The sequence below is a fragment of the Corylus avellana genome, chromosome 7, assembly GCF_965113065.1.
Source record: "Corylus avellana chromosome 7, dhCorAvel1.hap1.2, whole genome shotgun sequence".
NCBI classification, from domain to species: Eukaryota; Viridiplantae; Streptophyta; class Magnoliopsida; order Fagales; family Betulaceae; genus Corylus; species Corylus avellana.
Window position 1 is genome coordinate 20,536,212 of NC_142496.1, and position 26,690 is coordinate 20,562,901.

Sequence of the window (26,690 nt, forward strand, 5' to 3'; positions counted from 1 at the left end):
AATAGGGAAAGAACGACGAAAGGGTGTAATGGTCCAATTTGTGTTTCCACTAATGGACGGTCTCGATGCATCAATGAGTCAAACCATATTGAAGAGACACCCTCATGAGTAATGATCCAATGCAATTCCAAGGAAACGAAAAGAAAGGAGGATATATGAAGCGTAAAGCAATGGTAATGGCAACTTTTGATCAACTAGTTTATTGAATTTCTATTACCATTACTCATCAAATATTTCAATTCTTTTCATTGTGGAAGTTAACATATATAAGCAATCAATTTTGGTAGTTGAAACCTATGAATCTAGTGTGAAACAAATGTACAATTTTAAACTTGCAAGCATATATCATATTGGACTAATATAGCTAGCTAGCCGTGTCCATCAACCTATCTATTTAAGGGATGAAGATTAATTTAATATGTAGCACTACTTTAAGTATATATAATAAAAATAATATTACATATTACACACTCCTTTTATTCTCATTCTATTGAATTAATGTGTCAGTGCCCTCCACTCTTGTATTTATTTAATGTTGAAACTAATTAAAGTTTGATGGATGTCAACTACCCTCAAGTAGAGTAGAGCCACTCTCGTTATAATCTCATGCCCTCAAATCCCAACTAGAGATGGGGCAGTTGGGTAGGGCAAAACTCAACAGTTTTCACCTACCAAGAACATTAAGCTTGTGTTAATTGAGTGAAAATTCTATCTATAATTAAATATATTTTATTAAATTATTAAATTTAACGTTCTTTATCAATTTTACAGTTATTTTTATTTTAATTAAATATTTATTCATTGAAAAATTTGTTAATTTTTTTAAATTAATCTAAACTTTACATTTAAAGTTTAATATGAGTGAATGAAAATATATATATATATTTGTGATTTTCCACAGGCACCAAACATCAGGAAATGTTTTCAAGAAAATGTTTTTCGCTGATCAAATATTTTTCGACGGAAAACATTTTACGTCGAAACAAATAGAGCCTCAGTTTCTAAAAGTGTAATGTGTCCCTTAGCAGGTGAGAATTAATTTTTTTTAATAGCATGTGTTTCTCACATACTTTTTTAATAGCATTAATAAAAAATAATAGTAATAATAATAATAAAAAAAAAACATATGTTTCTCACATGTTCAATAAAACATATATATAACATTTTTAGAGAATGAATTAGAAAAATTCTTACAACTCAATTTGTAAGAGAGTTATATAATTTCCATAATATTGAGAAAAGTAATCCGACTCTCATTTCATTTAATTGATGTGATTGTGCTTATCAACCCTTGATTTTTTTTTTTTTATTGACACAAATTTCCTTTAACCTACTCTAATAAATGCCAAGTGTCATTTAACATGTTTGAGTTTGTTAAAAATCAATGTTTGAATTCTTAGGTTCGTAAAATGACTATAAATGACTGTTAATAATATTAAAAAAAACATATGAAAAATGACACTCTGACACTTATTAGTATGGTTGAAAGAAATTTTTGTCTTTTTTTTTATTTTTTATTTTTATTTTATAATAAAAACAGATCTAAAAGTCGAAAAACATTGTGACATCATCCTAATAATACAAATAAATAACATTCATTAGTCCATTGATAATGAATAGGTTTGAAAATATATATATAGCGGGTTCTAGAAAGTGGGCACAACGTAGTCCATGGACCATAATTGATCAAAATCTGGAGGGGCACCCAATATTGTACTTAAATATTAATTTTAGCCCTTCAAATTAAACCTGGCGGCTTTACCAAAATAATTAAGGTGGTGGGTCGCCATATAGTGAAGAGTGAACCACTCTGGTAAGTAATTCACCTTGCTTGCCAAACAAAGCATAATTAATAATATTCATTGAATCTAATTAATTTTACAATTCAATGATCTACTTTTAGCAAATCCCAAATTTATTATTTATAAACAAATTAATCCCAAAAAAATATGGTGTTCATATATCTTTGCTCCAACTAATTAATTTTCTCTACCGATTTCCAAAGAAGCAGTGGATTTTGCACTACTCCCTCAACAACCCTCTATCTTTTTTTTTTTTCTTTTTTTTTTTTTTTTTTTTTTTTTTTTTTTCCTAAAAGAGGGGGGAGGGGCGACCAGTGTAGATTTCCCCCCCTGGGCGTGACCATAGGGGCCCCCCCTCGCCATGAAATGTCCGGTTTGAGCCATAGCTACTGCCTAAGCGGCGAGCCCGTCACCACAGCCCCACAAAGGTGCGAGATGGTAAAGCCCAGAATTGAGCACGCACTACTACCGCAAGCGGGTTCGAACTCGTGCCCCTGGAGGGGGGGATTTACCCGGCTGCTTTACCATCTCGACTACCACCTTGGTGGTCAACAACCCTCTATCTGTTTCTTCATACTTACGCCCCATAAATTAAACGTGCTTTTGCTTAATAAAAAGGAATAGAAAAAAGTCAATGAAACTGATAAGAACTATTCATTAATTATGGTCTTAATTATAAATGATGAATGTCGGTGCGAGGATAAAATACATTAATTTACGTCAACTTGTAAAAGAGTGATATTAAAAGGAAGACTTCTATCCACATCTAAAGGTGATGTATCGTTCTATTAGATTTTGATCCGATGGTAATTTTAAAAGCTACATAAATGAACAAAAATAAGACAAAAGTCTTCTTTATATCATTTTATTTGTTATAAATCCTATTTGGATTCATATTAATCTCTCATAACGGTTAATGTTTAACAGGAATAATGCTATAAACTAACTATATTTTTATCTTACAGTTATTTCAAAATACTGATTTGACAATTTCAACAAACTTTTGAATTTTAATACTAACTGATCTAAAGGTTAGCTGAGACTACCATATATATATATATATATATATATATATATGTTACTATTGTTTATACCTAATATATTTTTATGAATAATTTCATGGGATGAGAGAGAGATAACTCAAAAACATTATTGATCCTATTTTCTTGCTTAATTTGATTTTTTATTTGATCGAACCCCGGCAATCATTAAATATATATATATACGGACAAGCAGAATAGTAATGATGAGTTATTTATTTGATTCCATCTTTCTTCTTCTCTCTTAGCTCCTAAGTTTAGATTGTTTGTGAAGGCGATAATGACAAGAAAATGCGCACTTTGTGGGAAAATAGGTCACAATTCAAGAACCTGCGCCACTCAGAAAGGGAGTGATTTTGTTGGTAAATTTAGGCTATTTGGCGTGCAACTTGACTTATCTTCTTCTTCTTCTTCTTCTTCTTCTTCTTCATCTTCATCTTCTTCACCTTCTTCTTCTTCTATGAGGAAGAGTTTAAGCATGGATTGCTTGTCATCCTCTTCATCAACACCCTCCTCTTCATCACCAGCTTCTCTCCTTACCATGGATGATCATCATATTTCTGATGACCTCAATATTGCTACAAATCAAGAAAGAAGAAAGAAGGGTGAGAAAACCATGCATGCAGTTTTTTAATCTTTGTGCTTCTCTCTCTCTCTCTCTCTATTTTGGTTGGCATCTTTCTGAGAAGATATTTTTGCATTAACTATAAAACCCAGAAAATTCTCTGATTCATGGAATTATTCTGTGTATTTGGTGTTTTTCATGTCAATTAATTAATTGTTTTGGGTGATAAATAAAATGTCAGGTTTGCCATGGAGTGAGGAGGAGCACCGGATGTTTTTGTTTGGGCTGGGAAGGCTGGGTAAGGGAGATTGGAGGGGCATGTCCAGGAATTTTGTCACAACAAGAACTCCAACCCAAGTAGCCAGCCATGCACAAAAATATTTTCTTCGTCAGAACCGCCTCAACAAAACAAATCTCCGATCCAGCCCCCTTTTCGATGTAACGGCGAAGCTCTAGAGTCTAGATGCATGCATTATGCATATGCATGGATTTCCTTTAATTAATTATGGATTTTTGCACCTTATTTTGGAAGGCGATCGACAGGGGAGAAATTAATCCACATCTTACTATTGGTTAGTCAAGCTTGTGTGCCATCTCACATCTGGGTTTTCGCCGGATCGGATCGGAGGATGCCACCGGCCGGAAGAAATAGTACTTGGGGAATAACGTGTACAAATATATCTAATAATTATTTTTTCAGTTCATGTATGAAATGATCATCTTTGGGCGTTGAACTTTTACCACGTTATAGCAGCACGTACGTGTTTTAATTAACGAAGTTTCCCATTTTCCAGTAGGTCTACCTTCAATATTTGGTGTTTAAATTGGTTATATTTAGGATTCAAACTCCTAATTTTTAATATTTTCTCTTAAGTAACCAAACAAATGTGTTCTTAGAGCACTTAATTTTTACATGTATAAGAACAAATGTCAATTTATTAAGGTGCACCAATTCCTATAGGGGTCGCAGTCATGGTCCATCCCACAGCAATTAGGATTTTACTTAGACCATATTTGAGATTGTGTTTGAGAAATAGAACTTTTAAGTTAAAAATGATCTTTGGCAAAAGCTTCATTTTTTAACTTTTGCTAAAAGTTCTTTTTTGCCATTTTTGGACTCTTAAAAGTTTTTTCAATTTTATTATTGAAATGAACTTTTTGAGTATTAAGTACACGTTTAGACCACTCAAACGCGCATCCAAAGAGGCCCTTAGGGCCTGTTTGGGATTGCGTTTGAGGAGCTTAAAAGGGTGTTTAACATTCAAAAGTCCGTTTGAAGAAAAAAAATACTCGTTTAATAAAAGAATTAAAAGCGTTTTTAAAGGTTAAAATGGCCAAAACGCAATTTTGACAAAAACTTAAAAATTAAGCTTTTGCCTAAAAGCGCTTTTTGACTTACAAGCTCTATTTCTTACACGTAATTACAAATAGACTCTTAGTCTAATCAATCTAACAGAGGACGGGGCATGACTAAGGAAAGTTTATAATGTCTTCCTACATTTTCAATTGCATGTGGAAATTAAAGTCTATTTGATCGAAAGATCAAATCTATACAAACAGAAGTCTTCATCTTCCGTGGCCGACCCGAGTTCCTGATCTTCAACCGAAACTCCATTTCCTTCTAATCTCAAAACAACGTCCGATCTTCTTTGTATGTGCTCTGAACAGATTATTTATAATTATTTGTCCTTCTATACGTTGATGGAATCAACGTACGTAACCGGGTCCCCATTTTCACCAATGGATTCCCTTACTAATTTATTGGGCTCAGGCTTTACTGTCAAAACACATTGGGGACTATCCACTATTTTTTGGGCATGAAAGCCCATCACCGTCCCGCGGGCTTGATTTTGACCCAGCAAAAATTTGCTTAAGAAGACCAACATGTTCTAGGCAAAGCCCATTAGTTAGCCAATGTCTTCGGCCCATAAGCTCTACAATATTTGTTTCTTACACGGCTTTTGTTGTTAATCGGGGTAGATGCACCGGCCCACTGATGCTTGTTGGTATGGTGTCAAACGAATCCTCTATATAACTCATTCGTAAATTACTATCAATTTTAGTCATCAAAGAATGTCTTCTTTCATCCATATAATTATAAATTGTGTCCTGAAAACTACGAATATCCACTTTTACACCACATGTTTCTCCTCGTGATTTGAGCTTTTATAAACTAAATTCTTTAAGTTTTTAATTTATCAATTAAATCCATGAGATTTGAGGTGATACCAATATCAATTAGCCTTCCCCTTCTTATCGGTTTATTTCTTCATTGGATTGCTTTTAAAATTCGTTTTCTTAACCTAAAGAAAAATTATTGAAAAAAGAAAAGAAAATTACTATGGAGCCACTCCATCCACCCACTTTATGCAGGGGGTCTCCCCCCACCTCGCAGAGCCGGTGATGGCACATTGGCATTACCCCTTTGCATAGACAAAAGTCACAGAACACCCCTTTCCCATGAACGGATGCAACACCTCCATTCCGTGTGCCTCACTTATATTGAAAAATAGAAAATTCTCACGATCATTCTCTTAACAAAAATTAATAGAACAGAAACAGTACTTATTTGATACAGCCTCAAATATTGAACTTAAAAAGTCAACGAAGTACTTGATAAAATTAAAAATCCAAACCACAAGGGACCATTTTTTTTTTAATCATTTTTCTTTCAGATTATGTTACAACAAACCAGAGGCTGTGTATCAGATATCATACTACAAAACTAAAAAATTTCGAGAATAGAAAAGGAAATACAGTTCGGTACTGTTTTGTACATCACAAAAAAAAAAAAAAAAAAAAAGGTTCAAAATTCTACTCTCTTGGAGGAGACCTATGAATCACGATTTACTTTAGAAGATTACAAAATTGAAACTATGTTACACTTGGAAAGAATAGGGTCTCCACAAATGTCCCGCAGTGGAGACGAATGAATCATAGATAGAGCTTCATCTGTTACTCCTTTTCACCAGTTAGATTACCTCTTTCCCGTTTCTGCATTTCTTTGGTTCAAATTGGGTGGCTGATTTCTAGTCTGATCAGTAACAGGTAACCAGCAACTCTCGTGGAAAAGCCTTGTAATAGACTCTAGAGAACAGCAATCCAATCAACTTCTGTCACACTGTTGGGAAAGGAGGATGGGGGCCTAAAGTATAACTTGTCATATAACTCTGAAATTCCCTTTCACTTCATATATATTTTTTAGTATTCACGAATCATGAGGTTCCTCGTCAATCAATATAACACGCTGCTTTCCACTTTCCGAGCGGAGATTATCTCCTTTAAATATAATCTGAAGTCAAATAAATAAAATAAGATGCCTTTCAAACAATAAAGCTCCGGAAGGATGAGGAGAAAACCTATGACTAGAATGATCTTTTAACCAAGAAAGTGAAAAGAATGCATAGAAACTGGTAATTCTATTATAGCTAACCATCTAGACGATTAAATGTATACTAGTAATTACCTCAATAGAACTGTCAGCGGAGAACCACCGCAACAGCACGCCAAGGTGCACGACTGCAGGAATAAGCTTGAAAAGCAGAGGAGTTGTCACCTGGAGAAGTTTTTATGAATGATCCAATCAGAAAGCACATTACTATGATAAGGAAGATCAACAGTGCAGCCATGACCATATTTATCACTGATAAATATAATAAGACCACTTTCCGTCAACAATCTTGACTCAAGTGCTCAGTTCTATGAACTCAAAATGATCACCAAAACCTTTCCTCCTAGAATTAACCAAAGTAATATGGAAGCTTCATTTAACACACAAAAGAAAAAAAAAAAAATCAATTTAAGCTTTTAAAAGAATAATATTCCAAGCCCCTCGCAGGGTCTCTTCCTCTCATTTCTAATCAGCATGCCCTTGTCATTTCAAATCCAGGAAACTTTCCATGAGGGAGAATTGTACATTACAAACATTTCTGGTTTGAGTTGCATTTTGTCATCATAACTTTTTCCTGGTTTCAGGAAACTGATAATCCATTATTCCGAGTTTATGGGAGTGTCATCATGTGGAGCTTTGAGTAGTATTGTGATTATCTGGGACTTGAGGGTGGTGGAGAAGTTAGTCGTGTGAGTGGGTGATTTCAACTTGGCTGTAATTCTGATATGGTGGTGGTTCTTGCCTTCGTGTTTTGGGGTGCAATGGGGGGTTCTGGCTCATTCTAGTTAATAGTTTCCTTTTGTATACTTCCGGTGTACGTAGAGGCGCCTTACACTTCTAATAAAAAAATTCGATTACTTATAAAATAAAATAAAATAAAAAAAGGCTCCACATAAAAGAAAAGAAACCAAGTATTTCATATGTAAAAGGAGGTTGAAGTTCAGTTGAGCATTCATCTAAACAGAATTATTTTAAAAGATTAAGAAACGCAGACAGACACACTTAACACTTCTATTCAGAATAATTGTGTGATGTAAGTTTGTTATTTGTCAACAAACAGTTAAATATTGTGGGATAAAACAAAACATGGTACATCCAAAGCATGCACGGGCTTCATCAACTACACATTATATCAGTTAAAACATAGAATAAAATAACTTCATACCAGACTAAGAGCTGTAGTCCCAAGAAGCAACAGGTACACTTTTCCCTGAAAATGTTCAAAGTTTCAGCTCTACAGCTCATAATTTCCACATACTTTCCTGCTAGAAGATAGGGTTTTAAAGATCTAGAAACATGGCCATAGTGATATGCTATGGTCATTAGTGAACAACAAGGGTACCAGACGTGTTTACTATCCAAAATTTTCTTAGCAAGAAAATTTTTCTGTTTAAGCATCAGCATGAAAAATTGAAACTGTAACACTAACCTCAACTAGATGAAGATTAGAAGCACGACTGAGAAGAACAAAAGCAAATTCCCCTATTTGTGCCAGAGACATTCCAACCTGTACATGCACCCAAATTCACTCAAAAATTGAAAATATTAAACAAAAAGTGATATAACATAACCATTGTGATATCTAAAATCTTACAAGAATCGCAGTCTTGTTGTTGTAACCAAATCCCTTGACAACAGTGGCAATTATTATTGTTTTTATGATGATCACCAGAATAACTGATGCTAGTAATATATCCACGTGGTTCCAGAGAAACTGAACATGGATCAACATCCCAATGCTGGCCAGAAAAAGAGCAGCAAAAAGATTGCGAATGGGTTCAATCTGCACAGAAAACAAAATTCAAGTCTAGGATCACTCACGGTACAACTCAATACCACCTATTAAATGTTTACCGTCAGAAGACTCCATCTAGAGAACAATATTTTACCTTATACAGATGAATCGCAACATATTACATATCATACGATTTGTGCATGACAGACATGCAGTCTTTATTTTGCATGATACTACAGAAAAACAGGCGGTAAAACCACCACTACTACACTTGGGGGAAGAGAAATATGCCAAAACTTGGATGTCAGACAGACTAGTAAACTACTACTTCTGATGACAGATGGCATAAATTAAATAGCCTTACTTGTTCGAGTGTATGTTGTGCAAGATCAGTTGTTGATATCATCACTCCAGCAGCAAAGGAACCAAGTTCTAGACTCAGCCCCAGCTTATCACTACACTGAAATTGTACAAACAATTAGATAATAGCCACATGCTTAGGGTCAAAATATAGTATATGCAATGCAAGAAATACAAGGCAATGACTCACAAGGTATTTCCAACAAAATAAAATGTTTTTCTGCAGCAATCAACACTACTAGCTAACAAGTAGACTCCAATTATAGCCTTTTATACAGTGTCAGATGTTAGTTTGTTCTAAACTTTCACATTTCCATTCTTTGTAGGTACCATCTACATGATTATGGCAAATGCAAAAACTTAATGTGCCCTTGATATAAAGAACATTTAAATCCACTAACTTTATTTTATGCATAGATGATCGAGATAATCATAAATGTCCATGATAGAGTGTCCTTTGGGTGATATTTAAATAAACTAACTTCATGCAGCATCTTTCTTTAATCAGCTGAGATGACCATTTCTCATAGTAGAACAAGCTTATCATTCAGACACAACTCAACAGATTTAAAACTTGGCCATTGCAATCCCGGGGCTTAAATGCTTGAAATACTACCATGAAAAAGCATGGACAACGTACTGATGGTAGTTTTTTTGTGGATTTGAAAGCATGGAGGAAAAAATTCCCTATTGAGTGTCAACCTTTCCGCCAAATTAGTAGACATTGAATCAAGATACTGAAATTCTCACTTTCCTCTATCAACCTTACTATGCATAAAAGAAAGCAAATGAAATTAGTGGCCGCTCTGGAAACCGCAATCAAACATATGCTGTGCCACTAAATTAATGAGCATCCTCAAACTCTAATTTTCAAACATGAAAGAATGGAAAATGATACGGAACGAAGATAGAGTAACATCTAAGTCATATAAGAATTCCAGACAGATGAAGAATTAGGGAGCAAAACCAACCCAGGCTACAAGCAAGCAGAACGCAACTGATGCCAATTGATATAGTTCATTGGTCTGCACAGATAAAAATATACTTAAAAACAGATCAAGGTGAAATGTAGATCATGCACACATATGATCAGCAATCTTTCAGAAACACACAAACACCTATGATGAAACATAAAATAGGTTTTGAATCTTTAACAGTATGTAAATGATGAGTAACCATACCTGTGATGATAGGCTTATCATCAGTTTAAGTAACCAAGGGACACAAGTACGAGATAATATTGTCAGAATAGCCAAAAATGAAATTAATACCACCAACCTGCCAAAGGGAAGAAATGAGATGTCATAAGAGATAATATTGATTGAATACCCAAAAAGTTGTGAGTTTCATATATATATATTCTTTTAAATACGTATACTTCACATTGTTTCTGTATGGAATACCCATGGTCCCTATCGCTCTAATCAATAAAAAAATACACACCATATTTTATGTAGTACTGTAGTCATAAGGGGCCATCAAGTCACTTCCAAGTCCTTTTGCTAAATGCTAAGTAGTAAAGACATCTCCTAAGGAGCCATTTCCATATCAGACACACCGACACTTCTTAGACAAAGAGACAGGAGGTTGGAAACTTGGAGAGTTTCGCAAGTTCATTACTTACAGTTTAGTCATGGACATCACTCCTTGAAGAACACCAGAAGTCCCCCCCAGTACTGGAAGCAAAGCAAACAGCAAACCTACGGCACAGTCCTGTAGGGCAAAAACTTATAAAGAGTAAAAGAGCATTTGAAAGTAGAAATTGAGTGTCCACATCAATCATTTGAGTAGTAGAAAGAAAACACCTAAAGGTGAGTCCATTGAAGGATGATTCTTTTTTTTTCTTTTTAAACGGAAATAGAAAAAAGAAAAGAAAGAAAAATCAGCTAAATACCTGCAGAATAAGGATGCCAATGGTAACTTGGCCATGAAGGGCATTAATAGAGTTCTTTTCCATCAAAAACTTCAATACCTGTGTCCCAAAGAAAAAACTTCTCCATTACAGACAATATTCATTATAGGACCGATAGATAGATATAGAACTGCAAGCACATCCACACATAAGACAGATTCAAGATAAAGTTTTACCACTGCTGTTGAAGACATAGAAAGGAATGCACCAACAAATACCCCCTCAGAAACTTTACCACCACATAACTGCAAAAGGAATCCACTCAAACTTGCAGCATTGAGAATGAGAAACATCATTACTTTAGAAAAAGATATTCGAAACTTAGAAGATTGGCATCAAAATCAATGCACTAATATTTTCCATTCAAAGTGCACCAGTACTATACAGTAAATCTTTTTTCCCCTTTTATTTGTTAATATACAAACCCAAGACCTACCCAACCCCACCATAGTCTTCTAACACTAGAGCCAAGTCCTAGGGACTCCATGCAAACAAAATATGATTAATGTATCGGGTCAGATGGATGAGTGAAAGCTTCAAGGCCCTATAGCAGAACATAGACCTCCCATTGGTCAGTCAAAAGGTGGTCTGATACTACCATAAGACTCAGGAGCTAGAATGCCAAAAGTGAGGCGAATGATATCAAAATTGTCTTTAACATTACCTGCCTAAAATGACATTATTATCCACTAGCTCAAAGTATAGTTCACACGAAATAAAACAACCTTAAGGCTAGAGCTAAAGGGCCCCAGTGCAAAGCTTAACATAAAAAATAAAATAAAAAAACAATTACAAAATACAATAGCAAGAGGTGTAACTTTAAAGCGCATTTGCACGAACACACACACAAAAAAAAAAAAAAAAAAAAAGTGGAAACGAAGTTGAAACGATACAAGAATCCTCCATAAATTTGTCTTCTACTTCCAATTGTTCTTATTACTTTGAAAATTGCAGCTCTTAAGTGTCTGCAATATTCCCAATTCAATTAAACTTTTCCATGGCATATCCTCATATGCATGTAGTTTTCAAAGTAGAAAGGGAAAAACTTCCATGAAAGTTCTGTTATAATTTGCAGGCATACCGAGGCTGTAATACCACACAGGCACATAAATAGGAAAATCTGAAGCAGGCCCCCAAGAACAGCAACTGCTCGAACAACTCGAAGCTACAATCACACAGAAATAAAGTTTGAATCATAATTTCACTACAAGACCAGAAGATGAAGACGGCTAAAGAACAAAATCTGACCTTCGTTGTGGAGAACTCCAGGCCTAGCGCAAAAAGAAGAAAAACTACACCAAACTGAGCCACCGTTTCAACCTATGCGCATGCATCAGTGCAAAAAAGTAAGCAACGTGCAAAAATATCTGACAAAAGAAGACCCCAGCGGTTCACCAGATAGAATCCCATGACATAAGAGGACACGAACCTACTAAATAATTGAATGGACAATAGCTTCTCAAGCCATCAAAAAAGATGCTAGGTAATGTCATTTCCAGTTCCTAATGTACAGAGGCCCACCAATTAACACTTTATAATGAGATGAGTTTTTAACTTCTTTAATGCTGTTAACTATTTAATGACAGTTTCAACAAAATGCACGATCGCCAGTAAATTTGTAACATAGGCATATTGACATGGACTACAGAAACCTAAAGAATAGCAAATAACAAGTCTAAAACAAGTGAAAAACTGTCTAGGCTTAAACTAAGTTCTAAAGGAATTACTACAATAATAATCAAATGATTGTTAGATATGTCAGTTGATTCATTCATTCATTGGCATCATGACACATGAAGAGACAACTTGGCCAAAACAGTAAAGTATGTCAACAAAGCAAACAAACCATCATTTTTAAAGAGTATTAAAGTAATAAGAGAAAGTGGGACTATAGCTTTTAAAGAAACAAGCAACATACTTGGACCATTTCACTGACAAAGTTAAAGCCTCCAGGTCCAATAAAAGATCCTGCTAGCAAATAGCCAGTAATAACCTGACAAAATTTAGCATTATTAACAATAATATCAGACAATTAGTGTAACATAACACTTAAACAGATCCTAAGAGTGCAGATTAGCATGAATAACACATAGATCAAATAATCAGACCGGCTGTCCAGCACAAGCAAAGGCAATGCCACCACAAGTTGCTGACACAATAACAACTACCAAATCGGATATCAATCTACAAAGAAATAAGTAGAAAAGCTCAGATAAGCTCACATTGCACACGCAGAAACATAACTTTAACAAAACTACAACAAATTCACAAAGTTTACCGCAAGTCTAGCTGCAGAACTGGATATTTTGATTTGAAATTAGATATAATAAAGACGTTGTCCTGAAAATACAGCACATAGATTATTCATTTAGAACAAAAACGATAAATCCAAACATGGAAAGATTTTATTTTGATAGTTACCAAAGTAAGATTAATTTTTACTGAAACAATCTTACCTTCCGATCTATCAAAGTTGGAGTGTCTTCTGCTCTATTTTCATTATCCAGATTAAAAACATGATGCAGTTGAAATGACCTAAAAGTTGGAAGCAACAACGGAGAATGAAAAATGCCACAAAACGATTACATAAAGAAAGAAATCCTCATTATTCTAGTGGCGAATACAAGTAAGAAGCCACACACGCATCCTCAGATTTAAAACAGAAACACATACTTTTCCTCTTTTGTGTCATTTTTCTTCGTCTTAACTCTGGCTACAGTTTCCAGAACTGCCTGATCAACACAAACAGATAAAGAAAATGCAGTTCAGCGCGAGCTTCATGCTAAAATTGGCACCTAATGAGTTCAAACTAGGACAGAAAGATAAGATATAGCAAATCCGACTGATCAAGAGCCTGAATGCAAATAAATCACAATTGACAATCAAGAAAGAATACATCATGAGAATGCAAGTGAGATATTCTACATCACTGCGAGCATATCTGATTACATTTTACTAAAATTTTGCAAAATTTACATAAAATTATAATTGCGACCATTGAGATCTTAAGTTACCTTTCATAAAGCCATGATTTTGAATTGAAATACAATTACCTCCTCATAATCTAGCGTATCTGAACTCAATATCATAATTGAACTTCTAAGGCTTTTATTTTATGGTTACAAAAACTAGTTCTTTCAAAGACATTCTTCTTTAAATTTCTAAAGAATACGGTGCCACCAACCTGCTGTTCGGCTACACTGTTATTGAAGCCTCCAGCATCAGCCGCTGCCCAAAAAAAGATCTCAGCGGATTTTACAGAGTAAGACAACTCAATCCAAGCAATGATCATACACAAACAAAATTGAAACTCAAAAACAGTAATTATACGCATTTCAAACCGCTTCTTCAGCAACCGAACAAACGAGTAAAATAAACCCTAACTAAACTGACAATTAGAGAGAGAAAGGAGAGCTCGGATCCACAAACCTTCGGGCTGATCGTTCTCGGGGAACTCGTTGGCCAGAGCTTGATCAATCATGTGCGCGAAGCTGCCTTCTTTGGGCTTAGAAAGAGAGACATTGGACTCGGTGGAGTTGGCGGTTTCGAGCCGATCTGACTCGGCGAGGGACAGCGAAGGAAGTACCAGAGCAAAGCAGAGAAGGAGGAGGCTGAGCTCCAAGAACGGAGATCTTCTCAACATTGCAGAGAAGAAAGTGTTTGTACCGGAGAATGAGAGAGGTTTGGGTTGGTCGACGACGCTCAAAAGGAAAAGAGGGAGAAAGAGAAAGACGCGGAGAGAAGAAATGAGGAGAGGGAAGTGAAAGAGAAAGAAATGCAACGAGAAAGAGAGAGAGAGAGACGCGCAGGGGATATAGAGACCCAACGCAGAGAGGAGAGATTATTGTGAGAGCGAGAGAGAGAGAGAGAGTGAGAAGGTAGTGAGCACCACACCAGGAAAAAATCATAAATAAAAATAAATAAAATAAAATAAAAATTAGGGACAAGGGTAAAGAGTAACCAAGGAGCTGGGTTAGGGTCAACTGCAACTCATTATTGTAGATCACGAAAGGAAAGGGGTTCCCAATCAAAGACAACTTCTTCATCTACTTCACCGTCGGGGATCGTGGGAGTAATTTAAACGAGAGATAAACATTAATTTCAATTGAGTTGAAACTTTTAATTTCATTCGTACCATTTTTCCAAAAAGAGTATTGCCAGCAGCAAGCTCTGCAACTGCAATCCTACGAGCCTACGAAAGATTTTGACTAGCAATCAGGGTCAAAGGTTTTTTTTTTTTTTTTTGGTTCTAATTTTTAATTTGCTGTTTTTATCGCATTAAAATACTTTTTTAAACAAAAACAATCTATACAAATTTTCTCCAAAGAGAAAATTTTTTCTAACCGAGTTCAATAAGTGACAAGTGTCATTTAATATCTTTGGATTTCTCAAAAATTAATGTTTAGGTTCTTAGATTAGTAAAATGTCAATAAATGATTCTTAAAAATATTTAAAAAAAGAAAAAGAAAAGGGAGAGATGACACTTGTCACCTATTAAAGTAGGTTAAAGCAAATTTCATCCAAACTGATTTGGAGAAAATTTCTATCCAAAACAAAAAAAAAGTATTTTTATCCAAAAAAACATTAACAAGCAGAGCGGATCGATTTTAACGGTTCTAAATATTTGCAATACTTTCTATAACAATATCTATCCAATACTCATATGCTTTATTTGTTTGAGTACATAAAATCAGTCTACATTTTAGATAGATAATAACTTCCATAAAGTCTTGGTATAAATTAAGGCTTTTGTGGCCTCCAATAAGAGGGCAACACATCAGCGTGGAATACTATAACAAAAATACAGTGTTCCATTTAATCTGTTTTTTTATAATACTTAAAACAAAACACCTTTGAGAATAAACTTTTCATATTTTTCTTCAAGACCCACCCCAGCCACCAACTTGCCGCCGAAGATGACGTCGAAGTCGTCACGTTCTTCATCACCTGCCGGCCCACCTTAGTCTTCACATTCCTCATTCGCGCATTCCCTTGAACGCCATTGTTTTTACCCTCACCATCATTCTCTACACCCTTTTCACACCCCAAAGGAAAACAACCCCAACCACAATGGTAGTACTTCTCCTCTCCCACCAGCACGCTCTGTGGTGGCGATTTGATCGACACCCCATGAAAGGCTTGCTGACAATTCTAGCACCTCAAGCAACACTTCTCGCAAACCTTCTCGTACTCGTACATGCAGCAACAATATGGACACCGGGTCCAGAATGGTGTTGCTCCTTCTCTTTCTCTGTTGCTACCGGTGAGAGAGAGAGAGAGAGAGAGAGAGAGAGGGCACCAGAGAGAGGGAGATGGAGCACCGTTCTCTTACCCAGCATTTTCTGTACCAAACAGCATCATCTTCGGCATTCTCTGTACCGGCCGGTGTCGTCGCTGGCGGCAGGTTGGTGGCTGGGTGGATAAAGGCCTTGGTTTGTGCCAAGACTATATAAAATTTATTCTCTTTTAGATATGATTAATGAAACAGATTGTGAGGTTTTTACATGGATTAGTAAAATTGGGATGGCGTGGCATTTAAAATTAGTATTTGAATTAACAATACTTGTAAAGAAGAAAAAATAATGGCTAATTTTTCATTGCCATATTGTTCTAGTTCTACACTAAATATCATTTTTCTGATTAATATGTCTCGTGCAGTTCAAATAAAAAGGATGAATTGGAATAATAGTTTTAAATGGATAATATTTCCCCTATTCCTTGCAATCCTCCAAAGAATACGAGTATGTAGTGTCATTTTCCAGTAAACATTTTATTTCACTAAGTTATGCAGATTAATGCATGCATTGTATAAGCTGTAAAAATACGTAGCTAAGGCTAAATTTGAAAAAAGACAAAAGAAGTCAATGGAGTCTAGATGTGAGATGAGACACAGAGACAGTACAAAAAGTGCAAGAGAAATTCTACTTGTAGACATTGTATTAGTGCATATAAAGAATCATTTCTTAAGAATTAAACATTAGTAAATGAAAATTTACAAACAATTATGAATTAAAGAGTTATTGAGAAGAGAAGTATTATTCAATTCATAAGTTGAAGCCTAGTGATGTTTACTCTAGTGATGTTCTTTTAAGGGCCTGTTTGAATGTGTGTTTGAGGGGTTTAAAATTGCGTTTAATATTCAAAAAATTTAAAATATTAAATTTAAATTTAATCTTTTTCATTCTATTTATTTTATTATTAATTTTTGAATAATATTATTTAGTATTAAAAAAATTCACCATAAAAGTAATTTTACGACAATTTATTAGGAAGGAATGGGAGGGAGTTGGGTTGGTTAAGAAGGCTTGAGTCCGGTGAGATATGGATTAGCATTTAGGAGCTTTGTTGGGACCCTCACATGTGGTCCTCTTGCAAGTTGCAACGTTCTACTTTCCCATTTTCTCATTTTCAACGTTTATCAATCCTTATTTATTTATTTATTTGTTGTATTTTTGTTTTGGGCAGGATACAAACAACGTCTTGATCTGGCTTGGAATCTACGGTTGCGAAATACTGAAATGAAACCTTATTACATGTTGGATTTAAGTCGTGACGAGGGATGGGTATTAATGGTGGGTTCAACTCTAATTTAATGAATTTAATTAGACGGATTGGATCCTTAATTTCAAACCATTAATTTTGTGGTGGGATTATGTCAAATTTGAGAATCATGTTAAAAATTGTCGGTCTTAAATGTTATGTGTCAAGATATATGTATAAAAAGATTATATAAGTCAATTATAACTCGACTTATTAAATTAAAGAAATTAAATTCTTCTATTTTGACCAAATAATTTTGTTTTAAATTGGTATATTGCACCTTATTAATTTACAGCCCTACTAGCAGCTAGAGCCACAGGTAATCAAACACGGAAGAGAGTCAAGAGACAGAAAATTAGAGGACACTGAATTTGAATTATTTTTATTTATTATTATTTTTTTCAGATAACTTCGGCATATTTTTGCCATAAAGATGTGAAAAGAATCGCATTAAAGGCAGAAAAATTGTCCATCATCAAATCCTACAGAGATAGCCAGAATTTTTTTTTTTTTATTTATTTTTTTTTAGAGATATGATATAGCATAATAAAAGAATTATTTTTGGCTAATAAAAATTTTAGGTGGCAAGAGGTTACAGGCCCCATCAGTAGGTGGAGCCACATCAACTATGAATGGGCTTATAACCTCTTACCACATAGGACTTTTATGGGCCACAAATAATATTTTTATTGTATTATAGCATTTTTCTATTTTTTAAGGGACTCATAAGAGCCTATCTAAAGGGAAAAAAATAAAGAAAAAGAGAAGAAGTTTGAAATATATTTTTTATTTCCGCAACTACTAAAAGTCTAAAATTCACATTATTTTACAAAATGTCTTGCCAAGGGCACCTTTCAGCAAGGTTAGGTAAAATATTAACGAATAAAAAATGAAATTATTTACTTTACCTACTCATTTTTTAATGCACACTCCAACATATTATTTATTCTTTTTTCTACTTTCTTTAAATATTATTTCTCATTTTTATTTTATTTTATGTTCTTTCTAATTTTTCTCAACTTCCTCTCTAAAAATAGTACTCAAGCGAGCCGGTTAATAATCGACCTGTTCTGCCCTTGTTATGGGTGGATGTCTTAGCCCGTAACAAGGGCGCCAACTAGCCCTTCCAACTATCCGACCGTAATGGGGGATATCATGGGTGGAGCTACACAGGGGAATTCACCGCTTCCACGTATGCTTAATATATATAAAAATAAATAATATTGCATATCAAAACGACATCATTTTGTTGTTTAATACCAAAACGACGTCATTTCGGCTAAGGTTAAGACGTTCAATATTACTAGAAGGTTAGATGCTTCTTTTCTTTAAGTTTAGGGTTTCATACTTTCACTTTTACTTTGTCTTTTTCATTTCTCATTTCATTCGACAGCCATTGGCCCTCTCACGTCACAACTTTGACTCCCTCTGCCCCTCGGTGCTACTACTCACTACCGTTATGCCTTTGACACCCAACACTAGTACTACCTATTATTTATTTTTTTTGAAGTGTTTTTGTAGATTTGATTTTGCTTTTTCAAGGTTTCTTATGGATTTTTTTTTTTGTTTATTTTATTTCCTCCCTTCTCTCTTTTTTTTTTTGTGTGTGTAAGCTTGTGTGAAGAATCTAAGCAGCACTACGCTGAGCATGAGGCTTTCCGCAGTGCCTGAGAAAGGAAGGTGAATCTAGAAAACTTTAGGGATTAGTACAAGCTGTCTAGGATGTGGGTGCTTTTACAAAGGTGGTCTCTGGATGTAGCTCATGTTCACTAAAGAAGTGTCAGAAAGTAGTGGGAGAGAAATGCAATTGATTTTTTGGCATTAACAACCGTAAAGGAAACACACTTAGCAATCTAGGCAGATGAGCACAGCCAGATCCGCCCAGTAGGATGGGGGTGTAGTGTTTACTATTTAGTATTACTCATTTACTATACTCTCAATAACATCCCTTTCTTCTCGTTTTTACATTTGACAAACACAAGCATAGAGATCAGCTACACAAACTCGTTTCATATGCGTACTTGCATAAACCCATACCATGGATCCTTTGGTGGTAATTCAGCCTTCTACGTGCCAGCACAAGGTGATGAACACTTCATGCGCCATTCTTACCCATATCTATCAGGCATTTCTGTGACAAGTTTATAACGGAATCTGCTATGATTCTGGCACTTGACTTCATGTAACCACCTGAAACAATTAAGGGTTAAATGATATATATATATATATATATATATATATATATATATATATATATATATATCACATCAACTTATGTGAAAATCTAGTGTGAAGAGTAGCATTACTCTTTGCAAAAATGAGCCTAGAGAGAGAGAGAGAGAGAGAGAGAGAGAGAGAACCTGATGTGAGCATGACAATAGGTATGTTCCTCTCACGAGCAAACCTAAAAACTTTCTCATCTCTGTTGGCAATCCCATTAGGACTGATCTGCAAAATAAAGCAAAATATAGGAAAACGATGGAAGAAACAACAGTAAGAACTTTTGCACCAAACACTTAATTCTTGTTTTTTACACACAAATAAAGAAATAATTAAAAGGAATGACCAGGCAAATGAAATTAAGAGAGTTTTCAATTTTTTTGCAGACCAAAACAGGTCAAAGGACAAATTACCTTCAGCCTGCCTAGTGGATCACCATCTAGAATATCAGTTCCAGCATTGTAAACCACCAACTCAGGATCAAACATTCTCGCAGCAACCTAGTATTCACTTAAGAAAATTCTCAAAGATGCAAGAAATACATTTATAAAATTAATTGAAACTTAAAGCTGACTCTCCATATCAGGCACAACCTCAACACCGAGGGGGTTTGGGGAAGACATGAATATACCATGACAGCACATGAAATGCAAGTGATACACACTGATAGGCCAATAGCTCCACATAGTGGCACATAACAAGGTTTTTTTATTTATTTTATTTATTTTTTATTTTATTTTTAAATTGAGTTTACTATCAAGCAAAAAATAAGAAGCCAAGCATGTTGACGACAGGAGGAACAATTTTATACCTCAAGTGCTTCATCTAATTTCTTCACGTACTCATTTGTTGTGGCCCCACTCTATTGACATTCAGGAAAACAAAACTATTATAGTAGGCCTAGAAAAAAAGAAAAATAACAACAACTACAATCAAATTCTACCAAAAGAAAAGCACAGCTTACCATTACTTCAACCTTCTGATCAATGTATCTCCTTGCCTCATAATCCTAACAAACGAAAAGATTTAAAGAAATGCAAACATAGAGGAGTTATCAGGATATGATTCAATACAAAATAATATTTATGCTCAAACAGGAATATAAAAACAGATGGCGTGACAAATTAATTACAAAGACCTACAAATATTTTTGGATTAAAAAAGAAAGAAAGAAAAGGTCATGTTTCTATTTTCTAGACCAACGAAAACAATTTGCTACACAAAAGTAGGATTCATGATTTCCCTCTACCCTTGAAAACCCCTAAAGACTACTCCTGCATGATAGCTAGCACCTTAAAGTAAGCAAATAAATAGTAATAACAACTAAAGCAGGCAACTTACAAATGGATATATTCCCGGGTTGTACATATCCAGAATATAGACTCGTCCTGTTCGTAAAAATTCTATCATTGACATCACAAAAGAGAGTGAAACTAAACCACCACGGGGACAAATAAGTAACCATACTGTCACCGGCAAAATCCAGTTCATGGCCATTTCCTTGATGTGCATCAAGATCAATTATCATCACCCTGTAACAAGACAAGAAATGAAAGATCCCATCTCTCAAAATCTAATCCAAAATTGAGGTTCACATTCCCAACTGATAATCGCAAGGTTTGCATCTATTTCACCTTAACCGCAACTCTGGTACCTTGATATATTTAACTGTACAAAGGCATAGTGCACGCAAAGAGAAATATCTGCATAAGCACAAAATCCACCTCCTTTTTCCCCAGAACAATGATGAAAACCTCCTCCAACATTGATGGCCCATCCTCGCTCTTTTGCAAGCTTTGCTGCCAAAATAGTCCCTCCCACCTGTAATGCATATGATCTACATAACCCTACTCTGCAGGAAACAATAAAAGGGAAACGTTACTTACCCCCTCTAATTACCACGTGATTTACAATGATCTTCTTAAACTTTAAAAATTTGCAATATGTGTTTCTAATATATCAACCCTTTCAGTTACTACCTACCGTTAACTTAAACAACTAATATGTAAAATATTCATTTTACCCCTATAAATTTATAAAATACAATTATACCCTTAAATTAAAAAATATATAAAAATGAAACTATAATAAAAATTCAAAAAAATACATATATAAAAGAAAAGTAAAAAATTCAGATTTTTTTTTTCAAAAAAAAAAAAGAAAAAAAAAGAGAGAAGAAACTGACCCACGGACATGCCATGGGTCACTCAAGACCCAAGACACACTGTGGGTCATTTTCTTTTTCTTTTTCTTTTCCTTCTGTTTTTTTTTTTTTTTTTTTGAATTTTTTATTTTATAAAGGAGGTATTTTGGGTACTTACTTCGTTAGTTAGGATTTAACAGAAAATCATAACAAAAGAGGCTGATAAATTGAAACCCCACATTGCAATTTTTGAAGTTTAGGGGGGAAATTGCTAATTGCTCGATAGTTGAAGAGGGTAAGTAAAATTTCCCCAAAAACAAATAAATGATGAAAAGTCAAAGTTAGATAAGGACTTTACCTGATTGCGAAATGGGCAAAGAACTTTCTGCTGCACAAGACAGTTGGGAAGTAGTGCAACAAGAGGGACCTATAGTGTAGTAGTTCAGATTAGACAATGATCTTAACGTATAAGAAAGAACAGTCTTCAACTACAAAAACCTCGGTTATGAAAGATGTATGGGAACCAAAACAACCATTTTGTAGTCTTTCACCTAGCACCATACTGGTACATTATTTTTCTATTAGGTTCATGACTTTTAGGGAGCTGCCTGTGGAAAGACCATATTACTTTTTTATTTTCAGTAGATTCAGGAAAAGCAGGTGATATTCAGTACAAGCTAATAATCTCTCTAAGAAAGCATGTATAGATGATAAATTAGACTCAAGGAGTGACACATTACCTCAATTATCCTGGCAACATTTACACTGCTCTTTAGACTATTCAAGTACGATTCTGGATGTACCTGTTCAACAATAACTGATCAGCTAGCATATGGATAGTGAAAGTCACACATGCTACTTGTCTTACATTAATAGGTCATCCCAACGACTGCTTTTTGCTCAATTCACAGATATCAAGTAATAACACCAATCTAAAAGAAAATGAAGAATATACAGTAGCATGATTTAAAGTATTTGGTAGGTCTAATGTCAATGATAGTATGGACATTACCACAAGGAGGTCATCCTTTGAAGCTTCCAGAGGCTTAACAATACACTTTTTGTCCAGAGCACCATCAGAGATGAGGAATTGACATATGCGACCCCATTTAGATGAATCAAATGGGTGCCTACAGAAATTACATATATAATCAAGGCCAAGATTATGGTTACCAATTTGGATCCAGTCCAACACTTAACACCAAAGATACGGAAACTCATATTTTTTTCAATGGCCAACAATAGCTCACCAATTCATAGTCACAGAAGATCATGCAAAACCATGACATAATTTCTACCATTTAGGGCCACAAGTAATAAACCTATTTAGCACAATAATACCTTAAGAAGCATTGTACTGAAGCTCATAAAAATGATATTTAACGGACCATGGTATTACAGATATATCGTGATAACTGATAAGAGAACCCACAGTTCACATACCAAAAGTTTTTCAAGTAAAATTGTCATATTCTTAGAATAGAATGACTTAGCTTCCGATCTGATGTATGTCAAGGGATCAAGGTGATAGGAGCCACCATTATTTGTTTTCCTGCCTAACAAAGCCTAACATATAAGAACTGCTAGACTAGGACTTGCGTTCAATCTCCACAAGATAAATGAGGCAGGCAACTTGTTAACATGAACCTCAAAAGACCGATGCCTTCAATGCAAAAAAAATCAATTTAGTAAAGTTTTTAGCAATTCCAAGAGTTCACAAGTACTGACCTTTGCCTCAAGAAATTAGAATTTTTAAAACAAGTTGAACAGTTTTAAAAGTTCCGTATTGTTCATCCCGACAAAGGGTTGGTATTAAACCAAACATACCAAAAAAAAAAAAAAAAACCCTTTTGAAAAAATCAAAATTAAACACAATATTATCTTAAACTTGGTTTTTCAAGATGGAAGATGGAGTGAGCATGATGTTGTGGGGATGAATATATAGAAATTATTGTTATGCATCCCATTCAAGACTGGCAATGCCACCCTGGAATTAACAATCTTCTCGTGCTTCTAATTGGAGGAATTCCAATAGCCATGCCTATAGTTCTGTCAGTGACAATGGGTATTGGTTCTCATTAATTATCTCAGCAGGGAGCTATCACAAAGAGGATGACAGCAATTGAAGAGATGGCAGGCATGGAAGTGCTTTGCAGTGACAAGACTGGAACTTTGACATTGAACAAGCTTACTGTGGGCAAAGCTCTTACTGAGGTTTTTGCAAAAGGAGTAGATGGAGATACCGTTGTTATGATGGTAGCTCGAGCCTCTAGCGTGGAAAATCAAGATGCAATACATTCTGCTATAGTTGGGATGTTGGCTGATCCAAAGAAGGCATGTGATGGCATTCAAGCAGTACACTTCCTCCCTTTTAATCCCAAGGATAAGCGAACAGTATTGACTTATATTGACCGTGATGGTAAAATGCAGAGAGCCAGCTAAGCTGCACCGGAACAAATTCTAGACCTTGCCCATAATAAGTCGGACAATGAGCATAGAGTTCATGCTGTGATCAATAAGAGTGCAGAGCAAGGCTGATGATCTCTTGCTGTAGCATACCAGGAAGTTCCATAAGGAAGGAAAGAGAGTGCTGGGGGGGGGCGGTAATTCATTAGTCTAATGTCTCTCTTTGAACCCACCTAGGCATGACAATGCAGGGACACTAAGAAGGGATTTAAATCTTGGAGTGAATGTGAAAATGATTATAGGTGATCAAATTGCAATGGGAAAGGCAACTGGACGTCTGCTGGGAATGGCTACTAACATGCATCTTGCATCTGCTTTGCTAGGACAGGATAAGGATTAGTCTATTGCAGGTTTACCAATTGATGAGCTGATAGAGTGTAACACCCAAATTATATTGGAAAGATAAATAGTCCACATAGAGTGGGTGGTTTATAAAGACACTCACGGATGCTAAGTCTCATATTGCTTACTTACTAGTAAAAATGGACTTTATAAGTGATTCTAGGGAAGTTTCAAATTAAGTACTCATTTTGGGATGATAAGCCAGCATTTTTCCTGAGTTGTTACATAGAGAAAGCCGATGGCTTTGTTGGTGTTTCCCTAAGCACAAATATGAAATTTTAAAGTGCTTGCAAGCTAAGAAACATATTTGTCGCATGGCGGGAGTGAATGATACTCCTGCCTTCAAAAAAGTAGACATGAGGAAATCTCCCTGATATCAAGATTGAGAATTCCTAGGACCTTGGGGACAAGGTCCATTCAAAGGGCAATTTTTTTTTTTTTTTAAAACGTAATCACCCCTAAGTATACATAATACAAAAGGAAACATCTAGCTACAAGGAGCAAAAAGAATACGTAAATCACTATAACTAATCGTCAAAAGAGATACATAAGTAGTTGTCCACAAATACAAAGTTTTGAAGAATAAAGACTTAATCTCCTCCAATGTCCTTTCCCAATCCTCAAAACTGTTGTCATTCATTTTCCTCCAAATACACCATAAAAGGCACGTAGGCACCATCTTCCACACAGCAGCACTCCGTGGGCTACCAGAAGTCCACCAACAAGCATACAGATCGACTACACGTTTAGGCATAACCTAAGATAGTCCAAAACGACTAAAGAAAGCAATCCAAATGGCATAAGCCAAGTCACAATGAAGAAAAAAATGGTCCACGGACTCCCCATTTCTCTTACACATGCAACATCTGTCCACCACAATGACCTACCGCTTCTTGAAGTTATCCATGAAAGGAATGTTACAGAGGGAATTAGGGTGAGATAGGCTTAGTTGTGCTAGAGTAGGATTTTTCATTTAGTAAGGATTAGTGGGCATTTTCATATTAGTTTTTCTCGTTTTGGGATTTGGATGACTTTTGTCATTGTTATTTTAAAATTAGGTTTATCATTAGTTGGGTGTCATTTATCTTTTCTAATTGTAAATGTCTATTTAAAGACTTCAGAATGTTAAATAAAATTATTGTGGAAATTCTATTTGACAACGTAATTTGTTAAGATGCCAGTTCTCTCTAAGAACCTACCCAAAATTATCATGTTACGTGCTTGAGAAAATTGAGCATGTAACAAAATACTTAACGTGATGATTACCCCTTTCTGATTTTATTCAACCATTAACATCCAAGTTTGCCTCAATTTGTGCAACATAACTCACTAGAAACAAGAGATAAAAAAAGAAAAGAAAACAAAAAAAAAATTAACTGATTAAGACTGCAATTAAAATCGCATATAATGCATTCAAATAACAAAACCCCTCAAAACCACCAAAACTCACTAAGCAAACATCAAATACTTTACAAATCTCAAAACACAGCAAAGAGTAAAAAGAAATTGAAATTCAAAATTCTCACAGCTTCTCTATGCCAAGAAACGCTATATCGTACGACGCCGAGTAAACAATTGGAACCTGATTGATCAAAACTCTTAGTCCAATAACAAAATTCAAGAACACATAAAAACATTCCATATAAACCTAGAATTTTACCTTTGGGAGAGGAACATCAAGGTATAGCTTGCTCTTGAGAATTCGGCTGCGCCGGAGAGTTTCCTCGTCGCTTGTGGATGGAGAAGATGAGGAGGAAGAAGACATTGCTCGAGAGCGACTCGTGGACTTGCAGAGAATACAGCAATATATAGACCGAGATAGTTCAACGTTGGCGAGGTGAAAAACACGAAAATGGTTGCTTTGCAGAGATTCCGAGCTTTTATTCGGTTGAAATTGGCATGACTCGTCAAGTGCTGCAACTCGGCTCTCGGTGCTCGAATACGGTGCCATAATTGCTGATTAATATACTATCATAATTGCTGATTGATATACTTTTCATGTATATACATTGATATTATTCTGTAATATTGTACATTAATTCCGTGATTGTATTTCCTATTCTGTCTGGCCGTATTCAACTATAAATAGGCCTCATTGTATACAGTTCTAAACACACAGAAATACAATATTCAGTTTATCCCTATATTCTCTAGTCTTCTTTAGTTATTTTAAC

At 35.1% G+C, this 26,690-nt stretch overlaps 3 protein-coding genes and 1 pseudogene across 3 annotated transcripts; 2 read left to right on the plus strand and 2 right to left on the minus strand.

Annotated features, from left to right (window-relative positions):
• The first annotated feature begins 3,120 nt into the window (after positions 1 to 3,120).
• Positions 3,121 to 4,152, plus strand: LOC132185796 (transcription factor MYBS3-like). Its single transcript, XM_059599586.2, has 2 exons — positions 3,121 to 3,447; positions 3,649 to 4,152. The coding sequence occupies exons 1-2, from the start codon at positions 3,123 to 3,125 to the stop codon at positions 3,861 to 3,863; spliced, it is 540 nt and encodes a 179-aa protein (XP_059455569.2). The 5' UTR covers positions 3,121 to 3,122; the 3' UTR covers positions 3,864 to 4,152.
• A 1,842-nt stretch (positions 4,153 to 5,994) lies between these two features.
• KEA6 (K+ efflux antiporter 6) lies at positions 5,995 to 14,928 on the minus strand. The gene is made up of 20 exons (XM_059597408.2): positions 14,235 to 14,928; positions 13,990 to 14,033; positions 13,479 to 13,537; positions 13,262 to 13,340; positions 13,084 to 13,145; positions 12,914 to 12,989; positions 12,724 to 12,798; positions 12,054 to 12,125; positions 11,887 to 11,970; positions 10,982 to 11,050; positions 10,788 to 10,865; positions 10,518 to 10,606; positions 10,075 to 10,171; positions 9,865 to 9,918; positions 8,898 to 8,993; positions 8,393 to 8,581; positions 8,228 to 8,305; positions 7,964 to 8,008; positions 6,874 to 6,963; positions 5,995 to 6,699 (listed from the first exon to the last, which is right to left on the minus strand). The coding sequence occupies exons 1-20, from the start codon at positions 14,446 to 14,448 to the stop codon at positions 6,616 to 6,618; spliced, it is 1,734 nt and encodes a 577-aa protein (XP_059453391.2). The 5' UTR covers positions 14,449 to 14,928; the 3' UTR covers positions 5,995 to 6,615.
• Positions 14,929 to 19,138: 4,210 nt separating this feature from the next.
• On the minus strand, positions 19,139 to 26,455 carry HDA2 (histone deacetylase 2). Its single transcript, XM_059599597.2, has 13 exons — positions 26,177 to 26,455; positions 26,043 to 26,098; positions 22,721 to 22,838; positions 22,449 to 22,511; positions 22,067 to 22,135; positions 21,220 to 21,386; positions 21,033 to 21,097; positions 20,907 to 20,953; positions 20,530 to 20,574; positions 20,377 to 20,427; positions 19,979 to 20,065; positions 19,706 to 19,793; positions 19,139 to 19,535 (listed from the first exon to the last, which is right to left on the minus strand). Exons 1-13 carry the CDS (start codon positions 26,279 to 26,281, stop codon positions 19,441 to 19,443), a joined length of 1,056 nt encoding a protein of 351 aa, XP_059455580.2. The 5' UTR covers positions 26,282 to 26,455; the 3' UTR covers positions 19,139 to 19,440.
• LOC148584649 (plasma membrane ATPase 2 pseudogene) lies at positions 23,597 to 24,790 on the plus strand (annotated as a pseudogene).
• Positions 26,456 to 26,690: the final 235 nt, after the last annotated feature.

Bases quoted from the DNA above. Each gene is read 5' to 3' on its own strand.
- LOC132185796 (XM_059599586.2), top strand. From the start codon at position 3,123: ATGACAAGAAAATGCGCACTTTGTGGGAAAATAGGTCACAATTCAAGA. The intron at 3,448-3,648 runs GTGAGAAAACCA...ATAAAATGTCAG, and splicing joins TCAAGAAAGAAGAAAGAAGG to GTTTGCCATGGAGTGAGGAG.
- KEA6 (XM_059597408.2), bottom strand. From the start codon at position 14,448: ATGTTGAGAAGATCTCCGTTCTTGGAGCTCAGCCTCCTCCTTCTCTGC. The intron at 12,990-13,083 runs GTAAACTTTGTG...ATTTCTTTGTAG, and splicing joins GTTCTGCAGCTAGACTTGCG to ATTGATATCCGATTTGGTAG. The intron at 8,009-8,227 runs GTTAGTGTTACA...GAACATTTTCAG, and splicing joins CTAATCTTCATCTAGTTGAG to GGAAAAGTGTACCTGTTGCT.
- HDA2 (XM_059599597.2), bottom strand. From the start codon at position 26,281: ATGTCTTCTTCCTCCTCATCTTCTCCATCCACAAGCGACGAGGAAACT. The intron at 19,794-19,978 runs GTAATTTGTCCT...TTTATTTTGCAG, and splicing joins ATCCACTAGGCAGGCTGAAG to ATCAGTCCTAATGGGATTGC. The intron at 19,536-19,705 runs GTTCTCTCTCTC...TAATTGTTTCAG, and splicing joins TATTGTCATGCTCACATCAG to GTGGTTACATGAAGTCAAGT.